This window comes from Ammospiza caudacuta, chromosome 37 (assembly GCF_027887145.1).
Source record: "Ammospiza caudacuta isolate bAmmCau1 chromosome 37, bAmmCau1.pri, whole genome shotgun sequence".
Classification (NCBI taxonomy): Eukaryota; Metazoa; Chordata; class Aves; order Passeriformes; family Passerellidae; genus Ammospiza; species Ammospiza caudacuta.
Genome location: NC_080629.1, coordinates 292818 through 319329, shown reverse-complemented (window position 1 = coordinate 319329; position 26512 = coordinate 292818). Strand labels below are relative to the sequence as shown.

Here is a 26512-nt window from a genome sequence, read left to right as displayed (position 1 = left end):
ACTTTTGAACCCCAAAATTCCCACATCTCCCCAAATTCTCTCAAATCCACCCAAAATTTCCCAAATTTTCTCCCGAAAATCCTCCTAAAAATTCACCCACATTTCCCCCAAATTTTCACCCAAAATCTCCCCAAATTCCCCCCAAAATCCTCCCAAAATTCCCCCTAAAAATTCACCAAAATTTCCCCAAATTACAACCAAAAATCCTCCCGAAAATTCCCCCCAATTTTCCCCAAATCCACCCCAAATTTCCCAAAACTTCACCCAAAATCTCCCCAAATTTCCCCCAATTTCCACCCCAAACCGCCAAATCCACCAAAAATCCACAAAAATTCTGCAAAAATTTTATTTTTCGGGGCCATTTCCGCCATTTGAACCCCAGAGGGGGCGTGGTCTCCCGGAGGGGGCGGCGTGGTCTCTATGAGGGGGCGTGGCCTCGCGTTGGCTCCGCCCACTCGAGCCGCCATTCGTCCACGGCCAGCAGGGGGCGCCGCACGTCCCAACCAGCGGCCTCCAGTCCTGCGGGGGCGCCATGACAGTGAGAGCCCCACCCGGAAGTGACACCGGAAGTGCCCACCCGGAAGTGCCCACCCGGAAGTGCAGACCCGGAAGTGCAGACCCGGAAGTGCCCTCCCAGAAGTGCCACCCCGGAAGTGCCCTCCCGGAAACGCCAATCCATAAGTGGCAACACTAAAGGCCCCCTCCCGGAAGTGCTAACCCGGAAGTGCCAATCCGGATTTGCCACGCCGGAAGTGCCCCCCCAGGAGTGCCCACCCGGAAGTGCCCTCCCATTAGTGCCAACCCGGAAGTGCCAACCCGGAAACGCCGACCCATAAGTGGCAACACTGAAGTCCCCCCCGGAAGTGCCCATCCGGAAGTGCCGACCCGGAAGTGCCTCCCCCAGAAGTGCCAACCCGGAAGTGCCCTCCCAAAACTGCCACCCCGGAAGTGCCAACCCGGAAGTGCCCACCCGGAAGTGCCCTCCCATTAGTGCCAACCCGGAAGTGCCAACCCATAAGTGGCAACACTGAAGTCCCCTCCCAGAAGTGCCCTCCCGGAAGTGCCCCTCCGGAAGTGCCGAACCCGGAAGTGCTCTCCAGAACTGCCAACCCGGAAGTGCCCACCCGGAAGTGCCACCCCGTAAACGCCAATCCATAAGTGGCAACACTAAAGGCTCCCTCCCAGAAGTGCCCCCCCAAGGAGTGCCCACCCGAAGTGCCCTCCCATTAGTGCCAACCCGGAAGTGCCAACCCGGAAGTGTCAACCCGGAAACGCCAACTCTTAAGTGGGAACACTGAAGACCACCCCCCGGAAGTGCCAACCCGGAAGTGCCGAGCCGGAAGTGCCCACCCGGAAGTGCCCTCCCAGAAGTGCCAACCCGGAAGTGCCCACACGGAAGTGCCACCCCGGAAGTGCCATCCCGGAAGTGCCATCCCGGAAGTGGCCTCCCGGAAGTGCCCACCCGGAAGTGTCAACCCGGAAACGCCAACTCTTAAGTGGGAACACTGAAACCCCCCTCCCCGGAAGTGCCAACCCGGAAGTGCCAACCCGGAAGTGCCCTCCCAGAAGTGCCAACCCGGAAGTGCCCACCCGGAAGTGCCATCCCGGAAGTGCCCACCTAGAAGTGCCCACCCAGAGCTGCCACGCTGGAAGTGCCACCCCGGAGTGCCACCCCGGAAGTGCCCACCCGGAAGTGCCATCCCAGAACTGCCACCCCGGAAGTGCCGACCCGGAAGTGCCCTCCCATTAGTGCCAACCCGGAAACGCCAACCCATAAGTGGCAACACTGAAATTCCCCCCGGAAGTGCCCACCCGGAAGTGCCCTCCCAGAAGTGCCCTCCCATTAGTGACCCCCCGGAAGTGCCACCCCGGAAGTGCCGACCTGGAAGTGCCCTCCCAGAAGTGCCCTCCCGGAAGTGCCCCCCCCGGAAGTGCCCACCCGGAAGTGCCCCCCCGGAAGTGCCCCCCCGGAAGTGCCCCCCCGGAAGTGGGGTTTTTTGGGGTTTTCCCGCCGGTTTTGGGGTACCAACCTCGCAGGAGGGCGGGGCCGAGGTCCCGGAAGAGCCGCGAGGTCTCGGCCAGGACCCCCCAGGGAACCGCGCCCGGCGCTGCCCCGGGGAGACGCAAAATGCACAAAACTCACCCCAAAACCCGCCCGGAGTTCACCCCAAAATCCGCCTGGAATTCACCCCAAAATCTGCCTGGAATTCACCCCAAAACCCTCCCAGAGTTCCCAAAATTCACCCCAAAATTCGCCTGGAATTCACCCCAAAATCTGCCCAGAATTCAGCCCAAAATCCTCCCAGAGTTCTCAGAATTCACCCCAAAATCCTCCCAGAGTTCCCAAATTTCACCCCAAAACCCGCCCGGAATTCCCAAATTTCCCAGAATTCACCCCAAAATCCGCCCGGAATTCACCCCCAAATCCTCCCAGAGTTCCCAAAATTTACCCCAAAATCCGCCCGGAATTCACCCCAAAATTCACCCAAAAATCCGCCCAGAATTCCCAAAAATTCCCGAAACTCACCCCAAAATTTCACCCCCAAATCCGCCCGGAATTCCCAAAAATTCCCGAAATTCACCCCAAAATTTCAGCCCAAAATCCGCCCGGCATTCCCAACATTTCCACCAAAATTCACCCCAGAATTCACCCCAAAATCCGCCCGGAATTCACCCCAAAATTCACCCCAAAATCCGCCCGGAATTCCCAAAAAATTCCCGAAATTCACCCCAAAATTTCACCCCAAAAATCCGACATGAATTCCCAAAAATTCCCGAAATTCACCCCAAAATTTCACCCCAAAATCCGACATGAATTCCCAAAAATTCCCGAAATTCACCCCAGAATTCACTGCAAAATCTGCCCGGAATTCACCCCAAAATTCACCGAAAAAATCTGCCTGGAATTCCCAAAAATTCCCAAAATTCACCCCCAAAATTTCACCCCCAAATCCGCCCAGAATTCCCAAAAATTCCCAAAATTCACCCCAAAATTCACCCAAAAATCCACCCAGAATTCCCAAAAAATTCCCGAAATTCACCCCAAAATTTCACAAAAAAATCTGATATGAATTCCCAAAATTCACCCCAAAATGCACTACAAAATCCGCCCGGAATTCACCCCAAAATTTACCCAAAAATCTGCCCGGAATTCCCAAAAATTCCCGAAATTCACCCCAGAATTCACTGCAAAATCCACCCAGAATTCCCCCCAAAATCATCCTGGACAATCCAAAATTCCACCCCAAAATCCTCCCAAAATTCCTGAAATTTACCCCCAAATTTACCCAGAATTACCAAAAAGATCCCAAAAAATCCCATTTGAACCCCCAAAAATTCCCAAAACATCCACAAAAAATTCCCATTTTGACCCCAAAAAATCCCATTTGAACCCCCAAAAATTCCCATTTTAACCCCCAAAAATCCCATTTTAACCCCCAAAATGCCCCAAAAAATTCCCCAAAAATTCCCAAACTCCTGAAATTCCCAGAAAATTCCCCAAATTCCCAAAAATTCCAGGAATTCCTCACGGCAGTTCCGGATCTTTCTCTGCAGCGGCTCCAGGCTCCGTCCCAGGGGGGTCAAAACTGCCCCAAATGCCCCCATTGAAACCCCCAAAATTCCCTGAAAATTCCTCAAAAATCCCATTCTAAACCCCAAAAAACCCAAAAAATTTCCCAGAAAATTCCCCAAAAATCCCATTCTAACCCCAAAAAATTCCCAGAAAATTCCTCAAAAATCCCATTCTAAACCCCCAAAAATTCCCAAAAAATTCCCATTTTAACTCCCAACAACCTCCATTTGAACCCCAAAATTTTCCCCAAAAAAATCCCATTTCAACCCCAAAAACGCCCCCAAAAAATTCCCTCAGGAATCTCATTTTAACCACAAAAATCCCTCAAAAAATCCCATTATAACCCCCAAAAATTCCCCAAAAATTCCCATTTGAGCACCAAAAAGATCCCAAAAAATCCCATTTTAACCCCCCAAAATCTCATTTGAACCCCCTAAAAACTCTCAAAAAGTTCCTCAAAAATTCCCATTTTAACCCCCTAAAATCCCATTTTAACACCAAAAATCCCCCAAAAAATTCCCCCAAAAATTCCCAAATCCCTGAAATTCCCAGAAAATTCCCAGAAATCTCCAAAAACCTCCCAAAATTCCAATTTTAACAATAAAAATCCAATTTAACCCCAAGAAATTCCCCAAACCTCCCAATTTACCCCCCCAAAATACCCCAAAAATTCCCATAAGAATCTCATTTTAACCACCAAAAATCCCCCAAAAATCCCATTTCAACCCCAAAAATGCTCCCAAAAAATCCCCAAAATTCCCATTCTAACCCCCCCAAAAAATCCCATTTTAACCTCAAAAAATCCCCAATAAAATTCTCGTTTAACCCCAAAAAGCCCCAAAAAAATTCCCATTTTAAGTCCCCCTAAAAAACCCCCAAAGATCCCAGAAAATCCCATTTGAACCCCAAAAAATCCACCCAAAAAATCCCATTTTAACCACCCAAAATCCCATTTTAACCCCCAAAAATCCCATTTGAACCCCCAAAATGCCCCAAAAAATTCCCAAATTCCCAGAAAATTCCCCAAATTCCCAAAAATTCCAGGAATTCCTCACGGCAGTTCCGGATCTTTCTCTGCAGCGGCTCCAGGCTCCGTCCCAGGGGGGTCAAAACTGCCCCAAATGCCCCCATTGAAACCCCCAAAATTCCCTGAAAATTCCTCAAAAATCCCATTCTAAACCCCCAAAAAACCCAAAAAATTTCCCAGAAAATTCCCCAAAAATCCCATTCTAACCCCAAAAAATTCCCAGAAAATTCCTCAAAAATCCCATTCTAAACCCCCAAAAATTCCCAAAAAATTCCCATTTTAACTCCCAACAACCTCCATTTGAACCCCAAAATTTTCCCCAAAAAAATCCCATTTCAACCCCAAAAACGCCCCCAAAAAATTCCCTCAGGAATCTCATTTTAACCACAAAAATCCCTCAAAAATTCCCACTTTAACCCCAAGAAATCCCATTTTAAGCGGCCAAAATCTCATTTTAACCCCCAAAAATTCCCCCAAAAATTCCCATTTTGACCCCAAAAAGATCCCAAAAAATCCCATTTTAACCCCCAAAAATTCCCAAAAAATCCACAAAAAATTCCAATTTTGACCCCAAAAATTCCCAAAAAATCAAAAAAAAATTCCCATTTGAGCCCCGAAAAGATCCCAAAAAAATCCCATTTTAACCCCCAAAAATTCCCATTTTAACCCCCAAAAATCCCATTTTAACCCCCAAAATGCCCCAAAAAATTCCCCAAAAATTCCCAAACCCCTGAAATTCCCAGAAAATTCCCAGAAAATTCCCGAAATCCCCAAATTCCTCACGGCAGTTCCGGATCTTTCTCTGCAGCGGCTCCAGGCTCCGTCCCAGGGGGGTCAAAACTGCCCCAAATGCCCCCATTGAAACCCCCAAAATTCCCTGAAAATGCCCCAAAAATCCCATTCTAAACCCCCAAAAAATCCCAAAAAATCCCATTTTAATTCCCAAAAAATCCCATTTTAACCCCTAAAAATCCCATTTTAACCCCCAAAATGCCCCAAAAAATTCCCAGAAAATTCCCAAAATTCCCCAAATTCCCGAAATTCCTCACGGCAGTTCCGGATCTTTCTCTGCAGCGGCTCCAGGCTCCGTCCCAGGGGGGTCCCGGGCTGGATTCGGGGTCCCAGGAGCTGCTCCAGCACCAGGGCCTGGGCACAGCCCACGATCGCGGCCTCGGGGGGGGCCCCGCGGCGCAGCCCCACCCCCACCCAGCCTGGAGACCAAAACTTGGGGTGAAAAGGGGGAAAATTGGGAAAAAACAGCGAAAAAACGGCGAAAATCGGAGAAAAAACGGCGAAAAAACGGCGAAAATCGGAGAAAAAACGGCGAAAATCGGAGAAAAATCGGAGAAAAAACGGCAAAAAATTGGAGAAAAAACGGCAAAAAAATGGCGAAAATCGGAGAAAAAACGGCGAAAAAATGGCGAAAATTGGAGAAAAAAACGGCAAAAAAAGGCAAAAATCGGAGAAAAAACGGCGAAAAAACGGCGAAAATCGGAGAAAAAACGGCGAAAATCGGAGAAAAATCGGAGAAAAAACGGCAAAAATTGGAGAAAAAACGGCAAAAAAATGGCGAAAATCGGAGAAAAAACGGCGAAAAAACGGCGAAAATCGGAGAAAAAATGGCAAAAATGGGAGAAAAAACGGCGAAAAAATGGCGAAAATTGGAGAAAAAAACGGCAAAAAACCGGCAAAAATTGGAGAAAAAACGGCCCAAAAATGGCGGAATTTGGAGGAAAGGTGACACAAAATGGGCTCCAAATTCACCCAAAATTGATCCCAAACTCGCCTAAAATTCACCCGAAAATTCACCCAAAGTTACCCCAAATTCACCCCAAATGCGCCCAAAATTGACAAAAATGTTATTTGAAAATCACCCAAAATTCACCGAAAAATCACCGAAAAATTGACACACAATTCACAAAAAATTCACCCAAAATTACCCCAAATTCACCCCAAATGCACCCAAAATTGACAAAAATATTATTTAAAAATCACCCAAAATTCACCAAAAAATCACAAAAAAATTGACACACAATTCACAAAAAGTTCACCAAAAATTCACCCAAAAATTACCCCAAATTCACTCCAAATGCGCCCAAAATTGACAAAAATATTATTTAAAAATCACCCGAAATTCACTGAAAAATCACCAAAAAAATTGACCCACAATTCACAAAAAATTCACCAAAAATTCACTCAAAACTTTCACAAATAATTCACCAAAAACTCAGCAAAAAATTTACAAAAAGTCACTCAAAAACTCACCCAAAAATTCACCCAAAAATTCACCAAAAATTACTAAAGAGTCAAAGAAAAATCACCAAAAATCAGCCAAAACTTCACCAAAAAATTATTGAAAAATTCACTCAAAATCCACTCAAAATTCCACGCTGGCACTGAGAAATTTGGGAATAGAAAATAAAATTTTTGGGGCCCCACCCCCACCCAGCCCGGGACGGAAATTTGGGGTGAAAAAGGGGAAAATTGGGAAAAAACGGCAAAAAAATGGCAAAAATCAGAGAAAAAATGCCCCAAAAATGGCGAAATTTGGAGGAAAAATGATAAAAAACGAGCTCAAAATTGACCCAAAATTTGACCCAAAATTGACCCAAAATTCACAAGAAAATAATGAAAAATTCACCAAAAATTTGCAAAATTTCACTCAAAATCCACGAAAAATCCAGGAAAAAATTAAGCCAAAATGATCCAAAATTCACAAAAAATTCACCCAAAATTTATGAAAAATTCACCCAAAAATTCACCCAAAAATTCACCAAAATTATCCAATATTCACCCAAAATTTTCAAAAAACTCACCCAAAATTCACCCTGCGTTCACCAGAATTTCATAAAAGAGTCACCCAAAAATCACCAAAAAATCACCTAAAATTCCGAAAAAATTCACCTAAAAATCACAGAAAAATACACCAAAATTCACAAGAAATTCACCAAAAAGTCATCAAAAACTCTCAAAAAATTTACAAAAAATCACCCAAAAGTTTACCCAAAATTCACAACAATTTACTAAAAAATTCAAAGAAAAATCACCAAAAATTCACCCAAAAATTCACCAAAAATTCCCCAAAATTCCCTCCAAATGCACCCAAAATTAAAAAAAAAAAAATTTAAAAATCATCCAAAATTCACCAAAAAATTCACCAAAAGTTACAAAAAAATCAGCCAAAATACACCAAAAAGTCATTAAAAATTCACACAAAAATCGCCAAAAAAATTTGCCCCAAATTCACCAAAAATCACCCAAAATTCATCAAAAAATTAACCAAAAAATCACCCCACAATCGTAAAAAAATTTTAAAATTTCACAAAAATTTATCCCAAAACTCACCAAAGATTAACCCCAAACTGACCAAAAATTCACCTCAAAATTCACTCCACATTCACCCAAAATTTACAAAAAATTAATTTTAAAAATCAGCCAAAATTCACCAAAAAATCACCCCAAATTCACGAAAACTGCACGAAAAATTCACACAAAAATCATGCAAAAATTTGCCCAAAATTTGCAAAAAATTCAGAAAAAATTCAATAAAAATTCACAAAAAAATGACACAAAATTCACTCAAAATTCGCCCAAAATTCACCAAAAAATCATTAAAATTTACAAATTTTTGGTGCCTTTTTAGTCCAAAATTTCAGATTTTTTTTCTTTTTTTCCTTTAAATTTTGGATTTTTTTCCAAAATTGTTTGGTTTTTCTTTTCTTTCCCCAATTTTGTCGTTTTTTCCCTTTTTTCCCCCAAATTTGGGATTTTTCCTCACTTTGGGAGGGGCGGATGACGATGATGTAATCGGGGCTGCCGCATTCCAGAGCTTTCCGCAACTCGGCCTCGCTGAAAAACGGGACAAAAAATCCCCAAATTCGGCAAATTTTACAAAAATCCCCACAAAAATCCCCCAAAATTTAAAAAAAATCCCCACAAAAATCCCCCAAATTTTAAAATTTCCAAAAAAAATCCCCCCCCCAAAAATCCCCCAAATTCCTCCTAAAAAATTCCCCAAAATTCCAAAAAAATTCACACAAAATTTAAAAAAAAATCCCCCAAAATTTAAAAAAAAATCAAAATTGCCCCAAAATTTAAAAAATTCCCCAGTTTTTAAAAATCCCCAAAATTCCCCAAAAAATTCCTCAAAAAAAATTTAAAAAATTCCCAAATTCCCCGCAAAATTCCAAGAAAACTCCAAGAAAATTCCCCAAATTTTACCTAAATTCCTCTCTAAGTCCCAAAATCCCTAAAATCCTCCAAAACTCCCAAAATCTCCCAAAAAAAAACCCCCAAATATTTCAGAAATTCGCCCCCAAAATTCCAAAATAAAATCACAAAATCCCCCAAAAATCGCTTTAAAAATCCCCCAAATCCCCCCCAAAATCCCCAAAAATTTCCCGAAAAATCCCAAATTCCCCAAATTCCCCAAATTTACTTAAAATTTCCTTAAAATTTTCCAAAATTTCCCCAAAATTCCCGAATTTCCCTCACCTGCTCACCAGCAGCTCCAGGGGCGCCCCCAGGTGGAGCCGCAGGCGGGAGCCGAACCCTGGGGGGAGGGGGGGAGGGGCGGTGACGTCATCGGGTGTGGCACGGTGACGTCATCATGTGTGACCCGGTGACGTCATCGAGCGTGGCACGGTGACGTCATCATGTCTGACCCGGTGACGTCATCCAGATGACCCCAAATTCTTCAAAATCCCCCTCAGGTGACCCCGAATCCCCTCCAGGTGACCCCGAATCCTCCCAGGTGTCCCCAAATGTCCCCCAGGTGTCCCCAAAATGTCCCCCAGGTGTCCCCAGGTGTCCCCAAATGGCTCCCAGGTGTGTCCAGGTGTCCCCAAATGTCCCCAAATCCCCTCCAGGTGTCCCCAAAATCCCCCCCAGGTGTCCCCAAATGCGCCCAAATCCCCCCCAGGTGTGTCCAGGTGTCCCCAAATGTCCCCAAATCCCTTTCCAGGTGTCCCCAAATCCCCCCCAGGTGTCCCCAGGTGTCCCCCAGGTGTCCCCAAATCCACCCAGGTGTCCCCAGGTGTCCCCAAATGGCTTCCAGGTGTGTCCAGGTGTCCCCAAATCCCCCCCAGGTGTCCCCAAATGTCCCCAAATCCCTTTCCAGGTGTCTGCAAATGGCTCCCAGGTGTCCCCAAATCCCCCCAGGTGTCCCCAAATGCCCACCAGGTGTCCCCAGGTGTCCCCAAATCTCCCCCAGGTGTCCCCAAATGTCCCCAGGTGTCCCTAAATGCCCCCCAGGTGTCCCCAGGTGTCCCCAAATCCCCCCAAATGTCCCCAAATCCCTTTCCAGGTGTCCCCAAATGGCTCCCAGGTGTCCCCAGGTGTCCCAAAATCCCCCCCAGGTGTGTCCAGGTGTCCCCAAATGTCCCCACGTGTCCCCAAATCCCCCCCAGGTGTCCCCAGGTGTCCCCAAATCCCTTTCCAGGTGTCCCAAAATCCCCCCAGGTGTCCCCAGGTGTCTCCAAATGTCCCCAGATCCCCCCCAGGTGTCTCCAAATGGCTCCCAGGTGTGTCCAGGTGTCCCCAAATGTCCCCAAATCCCCCCCAGGTGTCCCCCAGGTGTCCCAAATCCCCCCCAGGTGTCCCCAGGTGTCCCCAAATCCCCTCCAGGTGTCCCCAAATGGCTCCCAGGTGTCCCCAAACCCCTCCCCGGTTTGTCCCAGGTGTCCCCAGGTTTGACCCCAAAAGGTCCCAAATCCCCTCCAGGTGTCCCCAGATCCTCTCAGGTCACCCCAAAACCTTCTCAGGTGACCCCAAATGTCCTCTCAGGTGTCCCCAGGTGACCCCAAATGTCCCCCAAACCAACCCAGGTGTCCCCAAATTCCCCCCAGGTGTCCCCAAATGGCTCCCAGATGTGTCCAGGTGTCCCCAAATGTCCCCAAATCCCCCCCAGGTGTTTCCAGGTGTCCCTAAAGCCCCCCCAGGTGTGTCCAGGTGACCCCAAATGTCCCCAAGATCCCCCTGAGGTGACCCCAAATCCCCCCCAGGCGTCCCCAAATGTCCCAAAATCTCCCCCAGGTGACCCCAGGTGTGTCCAGGTGTCCCCCAAACCCCCTCCCGATGGGTCCAGGTGTGCCCAAATGTCCCCAAAAGGTCCCAAAATCCCCCCCGGGTGTGTCCAGGTGACCCCAAAATCCCCCAAATCGCCCCCAGGTGACCCCAAATGCCCTCAAATCCCCCGCCAGGTGTCCCCAAATCCCTTCCAGGTGTCCCCAGGTGTGTCCAGATGACCTCAGGTGTCCCCAAATATCCCCCAGGGGTCTCCAGTTGATCCCAAAAGGTCCCAAAATCTTCCCCAGGTGGCCCCAGGTGTGTCCAGATGTCCCCAAAATCCCCCTCAGGTGTCCCCAAATCCCCTCCAGATGTGTCCAGGTGTGTCCAGGTGACCTCAAATCCCCTCCAGGTGTCCCCAAATCCCTCCCAGGTGTGTCCAGGTGACCTCAGGTGTCCCCAAATCCCCTCCAGGTGTCCCCAGGTGTGTCCAGGTGTCCCTAGGTGCCCTCAAAGGCCCCCAGGTGTCCCCAAACCCCTCCCAGGTGTCCCCAAATGTCCCCCAGGTGTCCCCAGGTGTCCCCAAATGGCTCCCAGGTGTGTCCAGGTGTCCCCAAATGTCCCCAAATCCCCTCCAGGTGTCCCCAAAATCCCCCCCAGGTGTCCCCAAATGCGCCCAAATCCCCCCCAGGTGTGTCCAGCTGTCCCCAGGTGTCCCCAAATCCCTTTCCAGGTGTCCCCAAATCCCCCCCAGGTGTGTCCAGCTGTCCCCAGGTGTCCCCAAATCCCCCCCAGGTGTCCCCAGGTGTCCCCCAGGTGTCCCCAAATCCACCCAGGTGTCCCCAGGTGTCCCCAAATGGCTTCCAGGTGTGTCCAGGTGTCCCCAAATCCCCCCCAGGTGTCCCCAAATGTCCCCAAATCCCTTTCCAGGTGTCCGCAAATGGCTCCCAGGTGTCCCCAAATCCCCCCAGGTGTCCCCAAATGCCCACCAGGTGTCCCCAGGTGTCCCCAAATCTCCCCCAGGTGTCCCCAAATGTCCCCAGGTGTCCCTAAATGCCCCCCAGGTGTCCCCAGGTGTCCCCAAATCCCCCCAAATGTCCCCAAATCCCTTTCCAGGTGTCCCCAAATGGCTCCCAGGTGTCCCCAGGTGTCCCAAAATCCCCCCCAGGTGTGTCCAGGTGTCCCCAAATGTCCCCACGTGTCCCCAAATCCCCCCCAGGTGTCCCCAGGTGTCCCCAAATCCCTTTCCAGGTGTCCCAAAATCCCCCCAGGTGTCCCCAGGTGTCTCCAAATGTCCCCAGATCCCCCCCAGGTGTCTCCAAATGGCTCCCAGGTGTGTCCAGGTGTCCCCAAATGTCCCCAAATCCCCCCCAGGTGTCCCCAAATCCCCTCCAGGTGTCCCCAAATGGCTCCCAGGTGTCCCCAAACCCCTCCCCGGTTTGTCCCAGGTGTCCCCAGGTTTGACCCCAAAAGGTCCCAAATCCCCTCCAGGTGTCCCCAGATCCTCTCAGGTCACCCCAAAACCTTCTCAGGTGACCCCAAATGTCCTCTCAGGTGTCCCCAGGTGACCCCAAATGTCCCCCAAACCAACCCAGGTGTCCCCAAATTCCCCCCAGGTGTCCCCAAATGGCTCCCAGATGTGTCCAGGTGTCCCCAAATGTCCCCAAATCCCCCCCAGGTGTTTCCAGGTGTCCCTAAAGCCCCCCCAGGTGTGTCCAGGTGACCCCAAATGTCCCCAAGATCCCCCTGAGGTGACCCCAAATCCCCCCCAGGCGTCCCCAAATGTCCCAAAATCTCCCCCAGGTGACCCCAGGTGTGTCCAGGTGTCCCCCAAACCCCCCTCCCGATGGGTCCAGGTGTGCCCAAATGTCCCCAAAAGGTCCCAAAATCCCCCCCGGGTGTGTCCAGGTGACCCCAAAATCCCCCAAATCGCCCCCAGGTGACCCCAAATGCCCTCAAATCCCCCGCCAGGTGTCCCCAAATCCCTTCCAGGTGACCCCAGGTGTGTCCAGATGACCCCAGGTGTCCCCAAATATCCCCCAGGGGTCTCCAGTTGATCCCAAAAGGTCCCAAAATCTTCCCCAGGTGGCCCCAGGTGTGTCCAGATGTCCCCAAAATCCCCCTCAGGTGTCCCCAAATCCCCTCCAGATGTGTCCAGGTGTGTCCAGGTGACCTCAAATCCCCTCCAGGTGTCCCCAAATCCCTCCCAGGTGTGTCCAGGTGACCTCAGGTGTCCCCAAATCCCCTCCAGGTGTCCCCAGGTGTCCCCAGGTGTGTCCAGGTGTCCCTAGGTGCCCCGAAAGGCCCCCAGGTGTCCCCAAACCCCTCCCAGGTGTCCCCAAATGTCCCCAGGCGTCCCCAAATTCCCACCAGGTGTCCCCAAATCCTCCCAGGTGTCCCCAGGTGTCCCCAGATCCCTCCCAGGTGTCCCCAGGTGTCCCCAGATCCCTCCCAGGTGTCCCCAGGTGTCCCCAGGTGTCCCCAGGTGTCCCCAAATCCCCCCAGGTGTCCCCAAATCCCCTCCAGGTGTCCCCAGGTGTCCCCACCTGGCAGCAGGGGCTCCCTCGGGTTCACCTGCTCGGGCCTGGGCACCTCCAGCATGGCCCCGCCCACTCCTGCGCAAGCCACGCCCCTTTCCCCTGCAGCCCCGCCCCCTCGGAGCGCCCAGCCAATGGCGAGGCGGAGGCGGGGCCTGTTCAGGGAGGTCAGGGTGAGGGAGCCAATGGCGGCCAGGTTGAAGGTCAGGTGACCAATCAGGAGGAGGACGAGGGTGGCCCAGGTGAGGCTGGACAGGGAAAGGGGCGTGGCCAGGTGAGGGTGGACACGCCCACTTAGCAATAAACCACGCCCACTTACGATTAAATCCTGCCCATTTACAGTTAAACCACACCCACTTACAAATAAACCACGACTATTCGCAAATAATCAACGCCCGTTTGCAATTAAACCACGCCCACTTGCCAATAAGGCACGCCCAGTTGCAATTGAACCACGCCCACTTGGTGATAAGCCACGCCCACCTCACTGGGGGTGCCCAAACCTCACCTGGGTGGGATCCCAGGCCACGCCCATCCCACCTGAAACATCTTTGCGCATTTTGGCCCCGCCCCCTTTCACCAAGCCCCTCCCCATTCCCATCCAACTAATTTAAGACCCTCCCCTTTAAGCCCCGCCCATTTCCCTTTGGCCCCACCCACTTTCAAACCGAATTTGAAGTCCCACCCCCTTTATCTGTAAGCCACACCCCTTTCCACAAGCCACACCCACCACTGAAGCTCCTCCCCTTTAAGCCACGCCCCTTCCCCTTTAATGTGGAAGTGGTCACCTTTAATTAGGCCCCGCCCCTTTGTGCCCCTCCCACTTTCCAACCTCATTTGTAGCCCCGCCCATTTTCAACCACAAGCCACGCCCCCTTTCCCCAAGCCACACCCACTAAAAATCCCTGCCTAATGGAAACTCCACTTGAACCCCCCTTTAAGCCACGCCCCTTTCAAAAACCACACCCATGACTTGGAGCTCCCCCCCTTAAGCCACGCCCCTTTCAAAAGCCACACCCACGACTTGAAGCTCCCCCCTTTAAGCCACGCCCCTTTTGTTTTAATGAGGTAATTTTCATATTTAATTAGGCCCTGCCCCCTCCCTCCTAAGCCCCGCCCCTTTCTCCCTTAGGCCCGGCACACAATTTGCATAGCCCCGCCCTGTTACAGTTAAGCCCCGCCCCTTACCATGGCCGTCCGTCCAATAGTGGGAGGAGCAACAGCGACAGCAGCAGCCCCGCCCCGTTCACCAGCGTCTCCTGCCCAGTACAAACCAGTACAAACCAGTACGGACCAGTACGGACCAGTATGGACCAGTATATGCCGTCCTTGGCGGCCATTTTGGACAGCTCTCTTGGTGGCCATCTTGGATTGCTTGCTCACTTACCACTCCAAACCAGTATAAACCAGTATAAACCAGTATAAACCAGTATAAACCAGTATGGACTCTCCCAGTCCCCTCCCAGTATAAACCAGTGCTCCCAGTCCTGCCTCGCTGCTGCTGTCCTTGGCCGCCATCTTGGATTGATTTCTCATTTACTACTCTAAACCAGTATAAACCAGTATGGACCAGTATGGACCAGTATAAACCAGTATAAACCAGTATGGACCAGTATGGACCAGTATAAACCAATATGCAATCCTTGGCGGCCATCTTGGATAATCCACCTGGCGGCCATATTGGATTGGTAGCTCTCTTAGTGATATAAACCAGTACAAACCAGTACAAACCAGTAGAAACCACTATGGACCAGTATAAACCAGTATAAACCAGTATGGACCAGTATGGACCAGTATAAACTAGTATAAACTAGTATAAACCAGTATGAACCAATATGCAATCCTTGGCGGCCATCTTGGATAATCCAGCTGGCAGCCATATTGGATTGATAGCTTTCTTAGTGCTATAAACCAGTATAAACCAGTATAAACCAGTAAAAACTTGTCCCAGTGTCCTCCCAGTGCCCTCCCAGTATAAACCAGTGCTCCCAGTCCCACCTGGCTGCTGTCCTTGGCGGCCACGTCGGCCACGTTGTCCCTCCGGGCCTGGTGCACGGCCAGGGCTGCCCTGGTGGCGCCACCGGCCACGCCCACCACGCACTGCGACCAGTATGGACCAGTTTAAACCAGTATGGACCAGTATGGACCAGTATACACCAGTTTAAACCAGTATAAACCAGTTTAAACCAGTATAAACCAGTATAGGCCATTTTAAACCAGTATAGACCAGTTTAAACCACTTTAAATGGAGAAAAAATGGTATAAACCAGTATAAACCAGTATAGACCAGTATAGACCAGTTTAAACCAGTACAAACCAGTTTAAATGGAGAAGAAATGGTATAAACCAGTACAGACCAGTACAAAGCAGTGAATACCAGTATGGACTGGTTTAAAACCACTACAAATGCAATAAACCAGCGTAAACCAGTGTAAACCAGTATAATCCAGTATACACGGGTTTGGGTATTGCACTGGCCCCCGATCCCTCCCAGTATAAACCAGTAAAATCCCAGTTCCCTCCCAGTTCTTCCCAGTATAACCCAGTTCCTTTCCAGTCCATCCCAGTTCCCTCCCACTTTATCCCAGTCCATCCCAGTATAACCCAGTTCCCTCCCAGTCCATCCCAGTTCCATCCCAGTTCCATCCCAGTCCCTCCCAGTATAAACCAGTATAACCCAGTGTATCCCAGTTCCCCCTCAGTATAACCCAGTCCCCTCCCAGTATAAACCAGTATAACCCAGTCCCCTCCCAGTATAAACCAGTATAACCCAGTTCCCTCCCAGTTCATCCCAGTCCCCTCCCAGTACAAACCAGTGCCATCCCAGTCCCTCCCAGTGTCTCCCAGTATAAACCAGTCCATTCCCAGTTCCCTCCAAGTCTGTCCCAGTTCTTCCCAGTTTCTCCAAGTTCCCTCCCAGTTTATCCCAGTTCCCTCCCAGTATAAACCAGTATAACCCAGTTTGTCTCCCAGTATAACCCACTTCCCTCCCAGTATAACCCAGTTCCCTCCCAGTCCCACCCTGGCCGCGGCCGCCATGACCAGGAGGGCGGGGCCAAGGCTCAGCCAATGGGGAGCGAGGATTTCCAGCACCAGGGCGACGTCATTGAGGAGATCGGCCACGAACCTAAGGGAGGGGGCGGGGCTTGCCCTTATTTGGAGTTGTGGGCGTGGCCTGCCCACATATGGCCATGGAAGGGCGGGGCTTTGGGATTTGGTGCCATATATGGTAATGGAGGGGCGGGGCATAGATGGGAGGGGCCAAATATGGAAAAAGGGGCGGGGATTGAGGTGAGGGCGGGGCTTGATGCCTTGCATGGCAAGGGAGGGGCGTGGCCTGTCCATATATGGGGGAAAGGGGGTGGAGTTTAAAGTCTGCTGCCATATATGGCAAGAGAGGGGCGGAGCTTAAGGATGTCAGCCTATTACAATATATGGAAAATGGGCGTGGCTTAGGCTCAGTGCCTTGTATGGGGAAAGGGGGTGGAGCTTAAAGTGTGCTGCCATATATGGCAAGGAAGGGGCGGGGCTTAATGAGGGAACGCCCATTACCATATATGGAAAATGGGCGTGGCTTCGGCTCAGTGCCTTGTATGGGGAAAGGGGGTGGAGCTTAAGCTCTGCTGCCATATATGGTAAGGAAGGGGTGGGGCTTAAGGAGGGAACCCCATTACCATATATGGAAAATGGGCGTGGCTTAGGCCCAGTGCCTTAAATGGCAAAGGGGGTGGAGCTTAAGCTCTGCTGCCGCATATGGCCAGGAAGGGGCGGGGCTTAAGCTTGCCTATACAATTACCACATATGGAAAAGGGGCGTGGCTTAGAAACAGTGCCACATCTGATTAAAAGGGAGGGGTGGGGCTTAGGTGGGCGTGGCCATATATGGGAAAAGGGGCGGGGCCTCACCGCCATTGCTTGGCCTCGCAGTCCAGGTGGCTCCTGGGGGAGGGAAACCAGTATGAACCAGTATGGACCAGTATGAACCAGTATGGACCAGTATGGACCAGTATAAACCAGTGTGGACCAATATAAACCAGTATGAACCAGTATAAACCAGTAAAGACCAGTATAAACCAGTATAGACCAATATAAACCAGTATGGACCAGTATAAACCAGCAGGGGCCTCCCAGTCCATTCCAAATCCATCCCAGTTTATCCCAGTTCCCTCCCAGTATAAACCAGTTCCTCCCAGTTCATTCCAAATCCCCTGCCAGTATGGCCCAGTGACATCCCAGTTCATTCCCAGCCCATCCCAGTTTATCCCAGTCCCTCCCAGTATAAACCAGTTCATTCCCAATCCCCTCCCAGTATATCCCAGTCCATCCCAGTTTATCCCAGTTCCCTCCCAGTATAAACCAGTTAATTCCCAATCCCCTCCCAGTCCCTCCCAGTTTGTCCCAGTTCCCTCCCAGTCCCTCCCAGTTCCCTCCCAGTCCATTCCCAGTATATCCCAGTTCCTCCCAGTATATCCCAGTTTGTCCCAGTTCCCTCCCAATCCCTCCCAATCCCTCCCAGTATATCCCAGTTCCCTCCCAGTCCATTCCCAGTTCCCTCCCAATCCCTCCCAGTCCATCCCAGTATATCCCAGTCCCTCCCAGTTTGTCCCAGTTCCCTCCCAGTCCATCCCAGTCCCTCCCAGTCCATCCCAGTCCCTCCCAGTCTATCCCAGTCCATCCCAGTATATCCCAGTCCATTCCCAGTATATCCCAGTCCCTCCCAATCCCTCCCAATTCCCTCCCAGTCCATTCCCAGTCCCTCCCAGTTTGTCCCAGTTCCCTCCCAGTCCATTCCCAGTATATCCCAGTCCCTCCCAGTATATTCCAGTCCATCCCAGTCCATCCCAGTTTGTCCCAGTTCCCTCCCAGTCCATTCCCAGTATATCCGAGTCCATCCCAGTCCGTCCCAGTCCATCCCAGTATATCCCAGTAAATCCCAGTATATCCCAGTCCATCCCAGTCCATCCCAGTTTGTCCCAGTTCCCTCCCAGTCCATTCCCAGTATATCCCAGTATATCCCAGTATATCCCAGTCCCTCCCAGTCCGTCCCAGTCTCACCCCTGCAGCCACACGAAGCCGATCCTGGTCACGATCCCGACCCCGTCTGAGGGAGGAAACGGGAAAATCCCGGGAATGCCAGGAAATCTGGGAATTTTTGGGAAATTTCTGGGAAATTTTGGGGAGAATATTTGGGAATTTTCGGGATTTTTTTGGGGAATTTTCTGGGAATTTTCGGGACTTTTTGGGGAGCTTTGGGAATTTTTGGGGGAATTTTGGGGAATTCCTTGGGGAATTTTTTGGGATTTTTTTTTTTACTTTTTGGGGATTTTTTTGGGATTTTTTGGGGGGGAATTATTTGGGAGCTTTTGGGAAAATTTTTGGAATTTTTAGGGAATTTTTTGCGAATTTTGGGGGATTTTTTTTTTTTTCACTTTCAGGAGACTTTTTTAGGATTTTTTGGGATTTTTCGGGAATTTATTGGGGAACTTTTGGGGAATGTTTTGGGACTTTTATGGAATTTTTTGGGAATTTTTGGGGGATTTTTTTTAATTTCTGGGAATTTTTTGGGGATTTTTTTTTTTTTTAATTTTTGGGGATTTTTGGGGATTTTTTTTTTTTTTAATTTTTGGGGGATTTTTTGGTTTTGTTTTTTTTTAATTTTTTGGGGATTTTTTGGGGAATTTTTTTTTTTATTTTTGGGGATTTTTTGGGGATTTTTTTTTTTTTTAATTTTTGGGGATTTTTTAGGGATTTTCTTGGGGGGATTTTTTTTTTTTTAAATTTTTGGGGATTTTTTGGGGATTTTTTTTTTGGATTTTATGGGAATTTTGGGGGAATATTTTTGGCCATTTTTTGGTCACTTTTCCCACCTCGTAGGAGCCAGGTGAGCGCGGCCCCGGTGACGGAGGCGGAGCCGTCGCCGACCCCGACGGCCTCGAGCACGGCCCGGGCAGAGAGAGCGGAACAGAGCGAGGAGCAGAGGGCCTGCAACCAGTACGGACCAGTACGGACCAGTATGGACCAGTACGGACAAAAAAAACCCGGTAAAAATCCATAAAACCAGTAAAAACCAGTAGAAACCAGTATAGACCAGTAGGGACCAGTATGGATCAGTATAAACAAAAAAAACCCCGTCAAAATCCGTAAAAATCCATAAAAACCAGTATAAACCAGTATGGACCAGTACAGAGCAGTACGGACCAGTATAAACCAGTATGGACCAGTATGGACCGGTATGAACAAAAAAAACCCGGTAAAAATCCATGAAACCAGTATAAACCAGTATAAACCAGTATAAACCAGTATAGACCAGTATAAACCAGTATAGACCAGTATAAACCAGTATAAACCAGTATGGACCAGTATAAACCAGTCCAAACCAGTACAAACCAGTATAAACCAGTATCCCCAGTATCCCCAGTACCTGCAGGCTGTCCCAGCACCATTCCCAGTATAAACCAGTATAAACCAGTATAAACCAGCCCAAACCAGTATAAACCAGTCCAAACCAGTATAAACCAGTATGCCCAGTACCTACAGGCTGTCCCAGCCCATTCCCAGTCCAAACCAGTATAAACCAGTATAAACCAGTCCAAACCAGTATAAACCAGTATAAACCAGTACAAACCAGTATAAACCAGTATAAACCAGTACAAACCAGTATCCCCGGTACCTGCAGGCTGTCCCAGCTCATCCCCAGCCCATTCCCAGTACAAGCCAGTATAAACCAGTACAAACCAATATAAACCAGTATAAACCAGCCCAAACCAGTATAAACCAGCCCAAACCAGTCCAAACCAGTCCAAACCAGTATAAACCAGTATAAACCAGTCCAAACCAGTATAAACCAGTCCAAACCAGTATAAACCAGTACAAACCAGTATCCCCAGTATGCCCAGTACCTGCAGGCTGTCCCAGCACCATTCCCAGTATAAACCAGTCCAAACCAGTATAAACCAGTCCAAACCAGTCCAAACCAGTCCAAACCAGTATAAACCAGTATAAACCAGTACAAACCAGTCCAAACCAGTATAAACCAGTACAAACCAGTCCAAACCAGTACAAACCAGTCCAAACCAGTATAAACCAGTACAAACCAGTCCAAACCAGTACAAACCAGTCCAAACCAGTCCAAACCAGTATAAACCAGTACAAACCAGTCCAAACCAGTATAAACCAGTACAAACCAGTCCAAACCAGTATAAACCAGCCCAAACCAGTCCAAACCAGTATAAACCAGTATAAACCAGTATCCCCAGTACCTGCAGGCTGTCCCAGGCCTGGTAGGCGCCGTAGTCGGGGCTGACGCTGTCGGGGAAGCCCTGGGGCAGCAGCAGCCGCTGGGAATTCCCAAAAATCCCAAAATTCCCAAAAATTTGGGGGGAAAAGAGGAAAAAAGAGGAAAACGTGAGCGGGGGAGGGGAAAGGAGAGGAAATTCCGGAAAATTCCACAAAAATTCGCAAAAAATTCCACAAAATTCACGACAAACGGTCCCAAAGTTCCCCAAAAAATTCGCCAAAAGTCCCCCCAAAATTGGGAAAAAATTCCCTGAAAAAAATCCCAAAAATTCGGGAAAAAATCGCAAAAAATTCCCCCAAAATCTGGGAAAAAATGCCACAAAAATTCCCCTCCCTCAAAATTTCCACAAAATTTCCCAAAAGTCAGAAAAAAAAAATGCCCCCCCCCCCCCAATCCCAAAAATTAGAAAAATAAATCCCCCCCAAAAATTCTCCCAAAAATCTCAAAAATTCAGGGGGAAATATCCCAAAAAATCCTCAAAAAATCCCCACAAAATTTCCCAAACAATTCCTAAAACACAATCCCAAAAACTCGAAAAAATCCCCCTCAAAAAACAGAAAAAAATTCCTCAAAATTCCTAAAAAGTTCTCAAAAATCAAAACCCAAAACAAAAAAATCCCCCAAAATTAAAAGATAATTCAGCCAAAATTCAACAGAAATCCCCCCAAAATTTCCCCCAAAATTTCCCCCAAAATTTTTTTTAAATCCCAAAAAATCCCCCAAAAATCACAAAAATTTCCCAAAAAAAATCCCCCAAAATTCAGACTAAATCCCGAAAAATTCAATATATTCCTCCCAAAATCACCCCAAAACCCCCCAAAAATTCCCATAAAATTCCCAAAAATTCCCTAAAAAAACGAAACAAAATTCCTCACTAAAATTCTAAAATATCCCCAAAAAAATCCCGACAAAATTTCCTGAAAAATCCCAAAAATTAAAAAAAAAATTCCCCCAAAATTCTGAAATTTCCCCCAAAAATCCAAAAAAAATCACACAAAATTCCCAAAATATTCCTCAACAAAACCCCAAAACTGGCTCCAAAATCCCCCCAAAAAATTTTAAAACTCCTAAAGAGTCCCAAAAAAATCCCCCCAAAATTCCAAAAAAAATCCCCAAAAATCCAAAAAAATCCCCAAAAATTCCTTTAAAAATCTCCTAAAAATCCCCCCCCCAAAAAATCCTCTCCAAATTAAAAATAAATTTAAAAAATCCCAAAAAATTCCTTTAAAAATCCCAAAACTATCTCCCAAAAATAAAAAATCCTCCCCAAATTAAAAATAAATTTTAAAAATCCCCAAAAATTCCTTTAAAAATCTCCTAAAAATCCCCCCAAATAAAAAATCCTCCCCAAATTAAAAATAAATTTTTAAAATCCCCAAAAATTCTTTTCAAAATCCCAAATCTCCCCAAAAAAAAAATCCTCCCCAAATTAAAAATAAATTTAAAAAATCCCCAAAAATTCCTTTAAAAATCCCAAAACTATCTCCCAAAAATAAAAAATCCTCCCCAAATTAAAAATAAATTTTAAAAATCCCCAAAAATTCCTTTAAAAATCTCCTAAAAATCCCCCCCCAAAAAATCCTCTCCAAATTAAAAATAAATTTAAAAAATCCCAAAAAATTCCTTTAAAAATCCCAAAACTATCTCCCAAAAATAAAAAATCCTCCCCAAATTAAAAATAAATTTAAAAAATCCCCAAAAATTCCTTTAAAAATCTCCTAAAAATCCCCCCCCCAAAAAATCCTCTCCAAATTAAAAATAAATTTAAAAAATCCCAAAAAATTCTTTTCAAAATCCCAAATCTCCCAAAAAAAATCCTCCCCAAATTAAAAATAAATTTAAAAAATCCCCAAAAATTCCTTTAAAAATCTCCTAAAAATCCCCCCCCCAAAAAATCCTCTCCAAATTAAAAATAAATTTTAAAAATCCCCAAAAATTCCTTTAAAAATCTCCTAAAAATCCCCCCAAATAAAAAATCCTCCCCAAATTAAAAATAAATTTTTAAAATCCCCAAAAATTCCTTTAAAAATCTCCTAAAAATCTCCCAAAAATCCTCCCAAAATTAAAAAAAAATTCCCAAAAATTCAATATATTCCCCCCAAAAATTCCAAATTTCCCCAAAATTTCCTCCAAAATTTCCCCCAATCCCTCCAAATTCCCAAATTTCCCCAGATTTTCCCAAAATTTTGGGAATTTCTGGAATTTTCTCACCGCGGCCGCCCTGCGCAGCCTCTCCCGGGGCTTTGGGCTCCTGTGGGAAACCTCCCGGGAACCCCAAAAACGGCGGCACAAAACCGGAGCTGGAAAGGAAATTTCAAATTTTAGACAAAATTTAAAATTTTGGGGAAAATTTGGAAAAAAATCAGGGAAAATTTGGGGAAAAATTTAATTTTTTCTGGATTTTTTTGCAATTTTTTGGTGATTTTTGGACAAATTTTGGGGTTTTTTATTTTGGTTTTTTTTCCCCCGATTTTTGGGGGATTTTTTGGGGAAATTTAAAATAAAATTTTAGGGAAAATTTGGGGAATTTTGAGGATAAAATTTGATTTTTTTTCTTTGGTGATTTTTGCACCATTTTTTGAGATTTTTAGAGGATGTTTTGAGAGTTCTTATTGGGAATTTTGGGGATTTTTTTCGAAGTTTTGGGAATTTTTTTGGTGATTTTTGAGGATTTTGGGGGAAATTTTAGGGTGGAGTTTTGGGGAATTTTTTTGGTGATTTTTGAGGATTTTTTGGGAATTTTGGGTGGAATTTTGGGGAATTTTCAGGGAATTTTTTTGGTGATTTTTGAGGATTTTTTGGGAATTTTGGGTGGAATTTTGGGGAATTTTCAGGGAATTTTTTGGTGATTTTTGGGGAATTCTGGGTGGAACTTTGGGGAATTTTCAGGGAATTTTTTTTGTGATTTTTGAGGATTTTTTGGGAATTTTCAGGGAATTTTTTTGGTGATTTTTGAGGATTTTTTGGGGGGAATTTTGGGGGGAATTTTGGGTGGAATTTTGGGGAATTTTCAGGGAATTTTTTTGGTGATTTATGAGGATTTTTTGGGAATTTTGGGTGGAATTTTGGGGAATATTCAGGGAATTTTTTGGTGATTTTTGGGGAATTTTGGGTGGAACTTTGGGGAATATTCAGGGAATTTTTTGGTGATTTTTTGGGAATTTTGGGTGGAATTTTGGGGAATATTCAGGGAATTTTTTGGTGATTTTTGAGGATTTTTTGGGAATTTTGGGTGGAATTTTCATGGAATTTTTTTGTGATTTCTGAGGATTTTTTGGGAATTTTGGAGGGAATTTTGGGGAATTTTCAGGGAATTTTTTGGTGATTTTTGAGGATTTTTTGGGAATTTTGGGTGGAATTTTGGGGAATTTTCAGGGATTTTTTGTGTGATTTTTGAGGATTTTTTGGGAATTTTCAGGGAATTTTTTTGGTGATTTTTGAGGATTTTTTGGGAATTTTGGGTGGAATTTTGGGGAATTTTGGGTGGAATTTTGGGGAATTTTCAGGGAATTTTTTGGTGATTTTTGGGGAATTTTGGGTGGAACTTTGGGAAATTTTCAGGGAATTTTTTTGTGATTTTTGAGGATTTTTTGGGAATTTTCAGGGAATTTTTTTGGTGATTTTTGAGGATTTTTTGGGGGGAATTTTGGGTGGAATTTTGGGGAATTTTGGGTGGAATTTTGGGGAATTTTCAGGGAATTTTTTGGTGATTTTTGAGGGATATTTGGGAATTTTGGGTGGAATTTTGGGGAATTTTCAGGGAATTTTTTTGGTGATTTATGAGGATTTTTTGGGAATTTTGGGTGGAATTTTGGGGAATTTTCAGGGAATTTTTTTGGTGATTTTTGAGGATTTTTTGGGAATTTTGGGTGGAATTTTGGGGAATTTTCAGGGAATTTTTTGGTGATTTTTGGGGAATTTTGGGTGGAACTTTGGGGAATTTTCAGGGAATTTTTTGGTGATTTTTGAGGATTTTTTGGGAATTTTCAGGGAATTTTTTTGGTGATTTTTGAGGATTTTTTGGGAATTTTGGGTGGAATTTTGGGGAATTTTCAGGGATTTTTTGTGTGATTTTTGAGGATTTTTTGGGAATTTTCAGGGAATTTTTTTGGTGATTTTTGAGGATTTTTTGGGAATTTTGGGTGGAATTTTGGGGAATATTCAGGGAATTTTTTTGTGATTTCTGAGGATTTTTTGGGAATTTTGGGGGGAATTTTGGGGAATTTTCAGGGAATTTTTTTGGTGATTTTTGAGGATTTTTTGGGAATTTTGGGTGGAATTTTGGGGAATTTTCAGGGAATTTTTTTGGTGATTTTTGAGGATTTTTTGGGAATTTTGGGTGGAATTTTGGGGAATTTTCAGGGAATTTTTTTGTGATTTTTGAGGATTTTTTGGGAATTTTCAGGGAATTTTTTTGGTGATTTTTGAGGATTTTTTGGGAATTTTGGGTGGAATTTTGGGGAATTTTCAGGGAATTTTTTGGTGATTTTTGAGGGATTTTTGGAGAAATTTTGGGGATTTTTAGGAAAACGTCGGGGAATTTTTTCTTGAATTTTTGGGGGAAATTTTAGGGGGGAATTCTGAGGGATTTGGGGATTTTGGGTCCCTCTGGAACCGAGAAACCTCCAGGAAACCCCAAAATCTGCGGCAGAAAAGCGGCGCTGGAACGGGGAGAAAAAAGAGAATTTGGGTCAAAAATTGGGAGAAAATTTGGGGGAAAAATTGGGAAAAAAATCGGGAAAAAAATCGGGGAAATTTTGGGGAAAAATTGGAAATTTTTTGCGTTTTTTTGCGAGTTTTTGGCGATTTTTGGAGAATTTTTATTGGGAATTTTGGGGAAATTTTATTGGGGATTTTGGGGGATTTTTTCCAGAATTTCGCGGAAGAAATTGGGATTTTTCAGGATTATTTTGGACTTTTTGGTGCCTGTTCAGGATTTTTTGAGATTTTTCGGAAGGTTTTGGGGATATTTTGGGATTTTTGATGGGGATCTTTTTTTTTTTTTTTAAATTTTTGGGAATGTTCTTGGATTCTTTTGGTGTTTTTTAAGGAATTTTTTGGGGTTTTTTTAGGAATTGTTGGGGGAAGTTTTTTTTTTTTTCTTTTTTTGAGATTTTTGGGGGGAATTTTGGGGATTTTTTGCGAATTATTTGGGATTTTTTAAAAACATTTTTTGGACCTGATTTTCTTTTATTCCGGGGAAATTCTGGGGCTTCTTAATGGGGATTTTTAAGGGGATTTGTTTTTAATTTTTAAGAAAATTTTCAGGATTTTTTTTGTGATTTTTGGGGGGAATTTTGTGATTTTTGGGGGGAAATTTGCGATTTTAGGGGGCGATTTGGGGTGAAATCGCGGCGATTTTAGAGCATTTGGGGTCGATTGTCGATAATTTTGGGCCGCCGGATCCGGATTTTGGGGTCCCGATGCGGATTTTGGCCGATTTTGGGAATTTTTTGGCGATTTTGGGAATTTTTTTGGCGATTTTGGGGCATTTTTGGGTCTCCCCCCCTTCCCGCGTTACCCTCCGCCGGCTCCATCGGCACTTCCGGTCCCGGCACTTCCGACTTCCGCTGTTTCCATGGTAACGCCGGAAGCCGCTCTGGCCTTTTCCGCCTCTATGGCAACGGCGGAGCCGCTCTGGCCCCGAGTCCTCCAGGACTCGATGGTAACGCCCCAAAATGCCCCAAAACCCACAAAACTCACCCCAAAACCCCCAGATTTCACCCCAAACCTCCAAATTCTTTCAAATCCAACCAGAAATTCTCCAAATCTCGAATTTTCCGCCCAAATTTTGGGGATAATTGGGGTCCTCCAAGGCCCAAATTCCCTTTACATTCATGCCTTTCCCCTCCCCCATCCCCAGATTTGTGAATTTCATCCCCAAAATTCCCAAATTCTCTCCAAAAATTCCCGGATTGCCCCAAGTTTCCCCCGAATTCCAAAATTTTCGCCCGAATTTCCCTGAATCCCCTCAAAACGACCCCCGAGTGACCCAAGGATGACCCCGAGTGGCCCCAAGTGACCCCTGTGTGACCTCGGGACCCCCTCAATTGACCCCGGGTGACCCCAAAG

General features: G+C 46.3%; 1 protein-coding gene across 1 annotated transcript; it reads right to left on the bottom strand.

Moving 5' to 3' along the window:
* Nucleotides 1-365: 365 nt before the first annotated feature.
* RUSF1 (RUS family member 1) lies at nt 366-25977 on the bottom strand. Its single transcript, XM_058823034.1, has 15 exons — nt 25962-25977; nt 22652-22740; nt 20403-20480; nt 19011-19125; nt 18199-18244; nt 17050-17082; nt 16166-16271; nt 15143-15244; nt 14333-14403; nt 13154-13392; nt 9096-9153; nt 8380-8450; nt 5651-5812; nt 2031-2108; nt 366-519 (listed from the first exon to the last, which is right to left on the bottom strand). Exons 1-15 carry the CDS (start codon nt 25975-25977, stop codon nt 419-421), a joined length of 1365 nt encoding a protein of 454 aa, XP_058679017.1. The 3' UTR covers nt 366-418.
* Nucleotides 25978-26512: the final 535 nt, after the last annotated feature.

Bases quoted from the DNA above. Each gene is read 5' to 3' on its own strand.
- RUSF1 (XM_058823034.1), bottom strand. The intron at 14,404-15,142 runs GTGGGACTGGGA...TGTACTGGGCAG, and splicing joins CCGCCAAGGACAGCAGCCAG to GAGACGCTGGTGAACGGGGC. The intron at 13,393-14,332 runs GTAAGGGGCGGG...TTCCCTGTCCAG, and splicing joins CTATTGGACGGACGGCCATG to CCTCACCTGGGCCACCCTCG.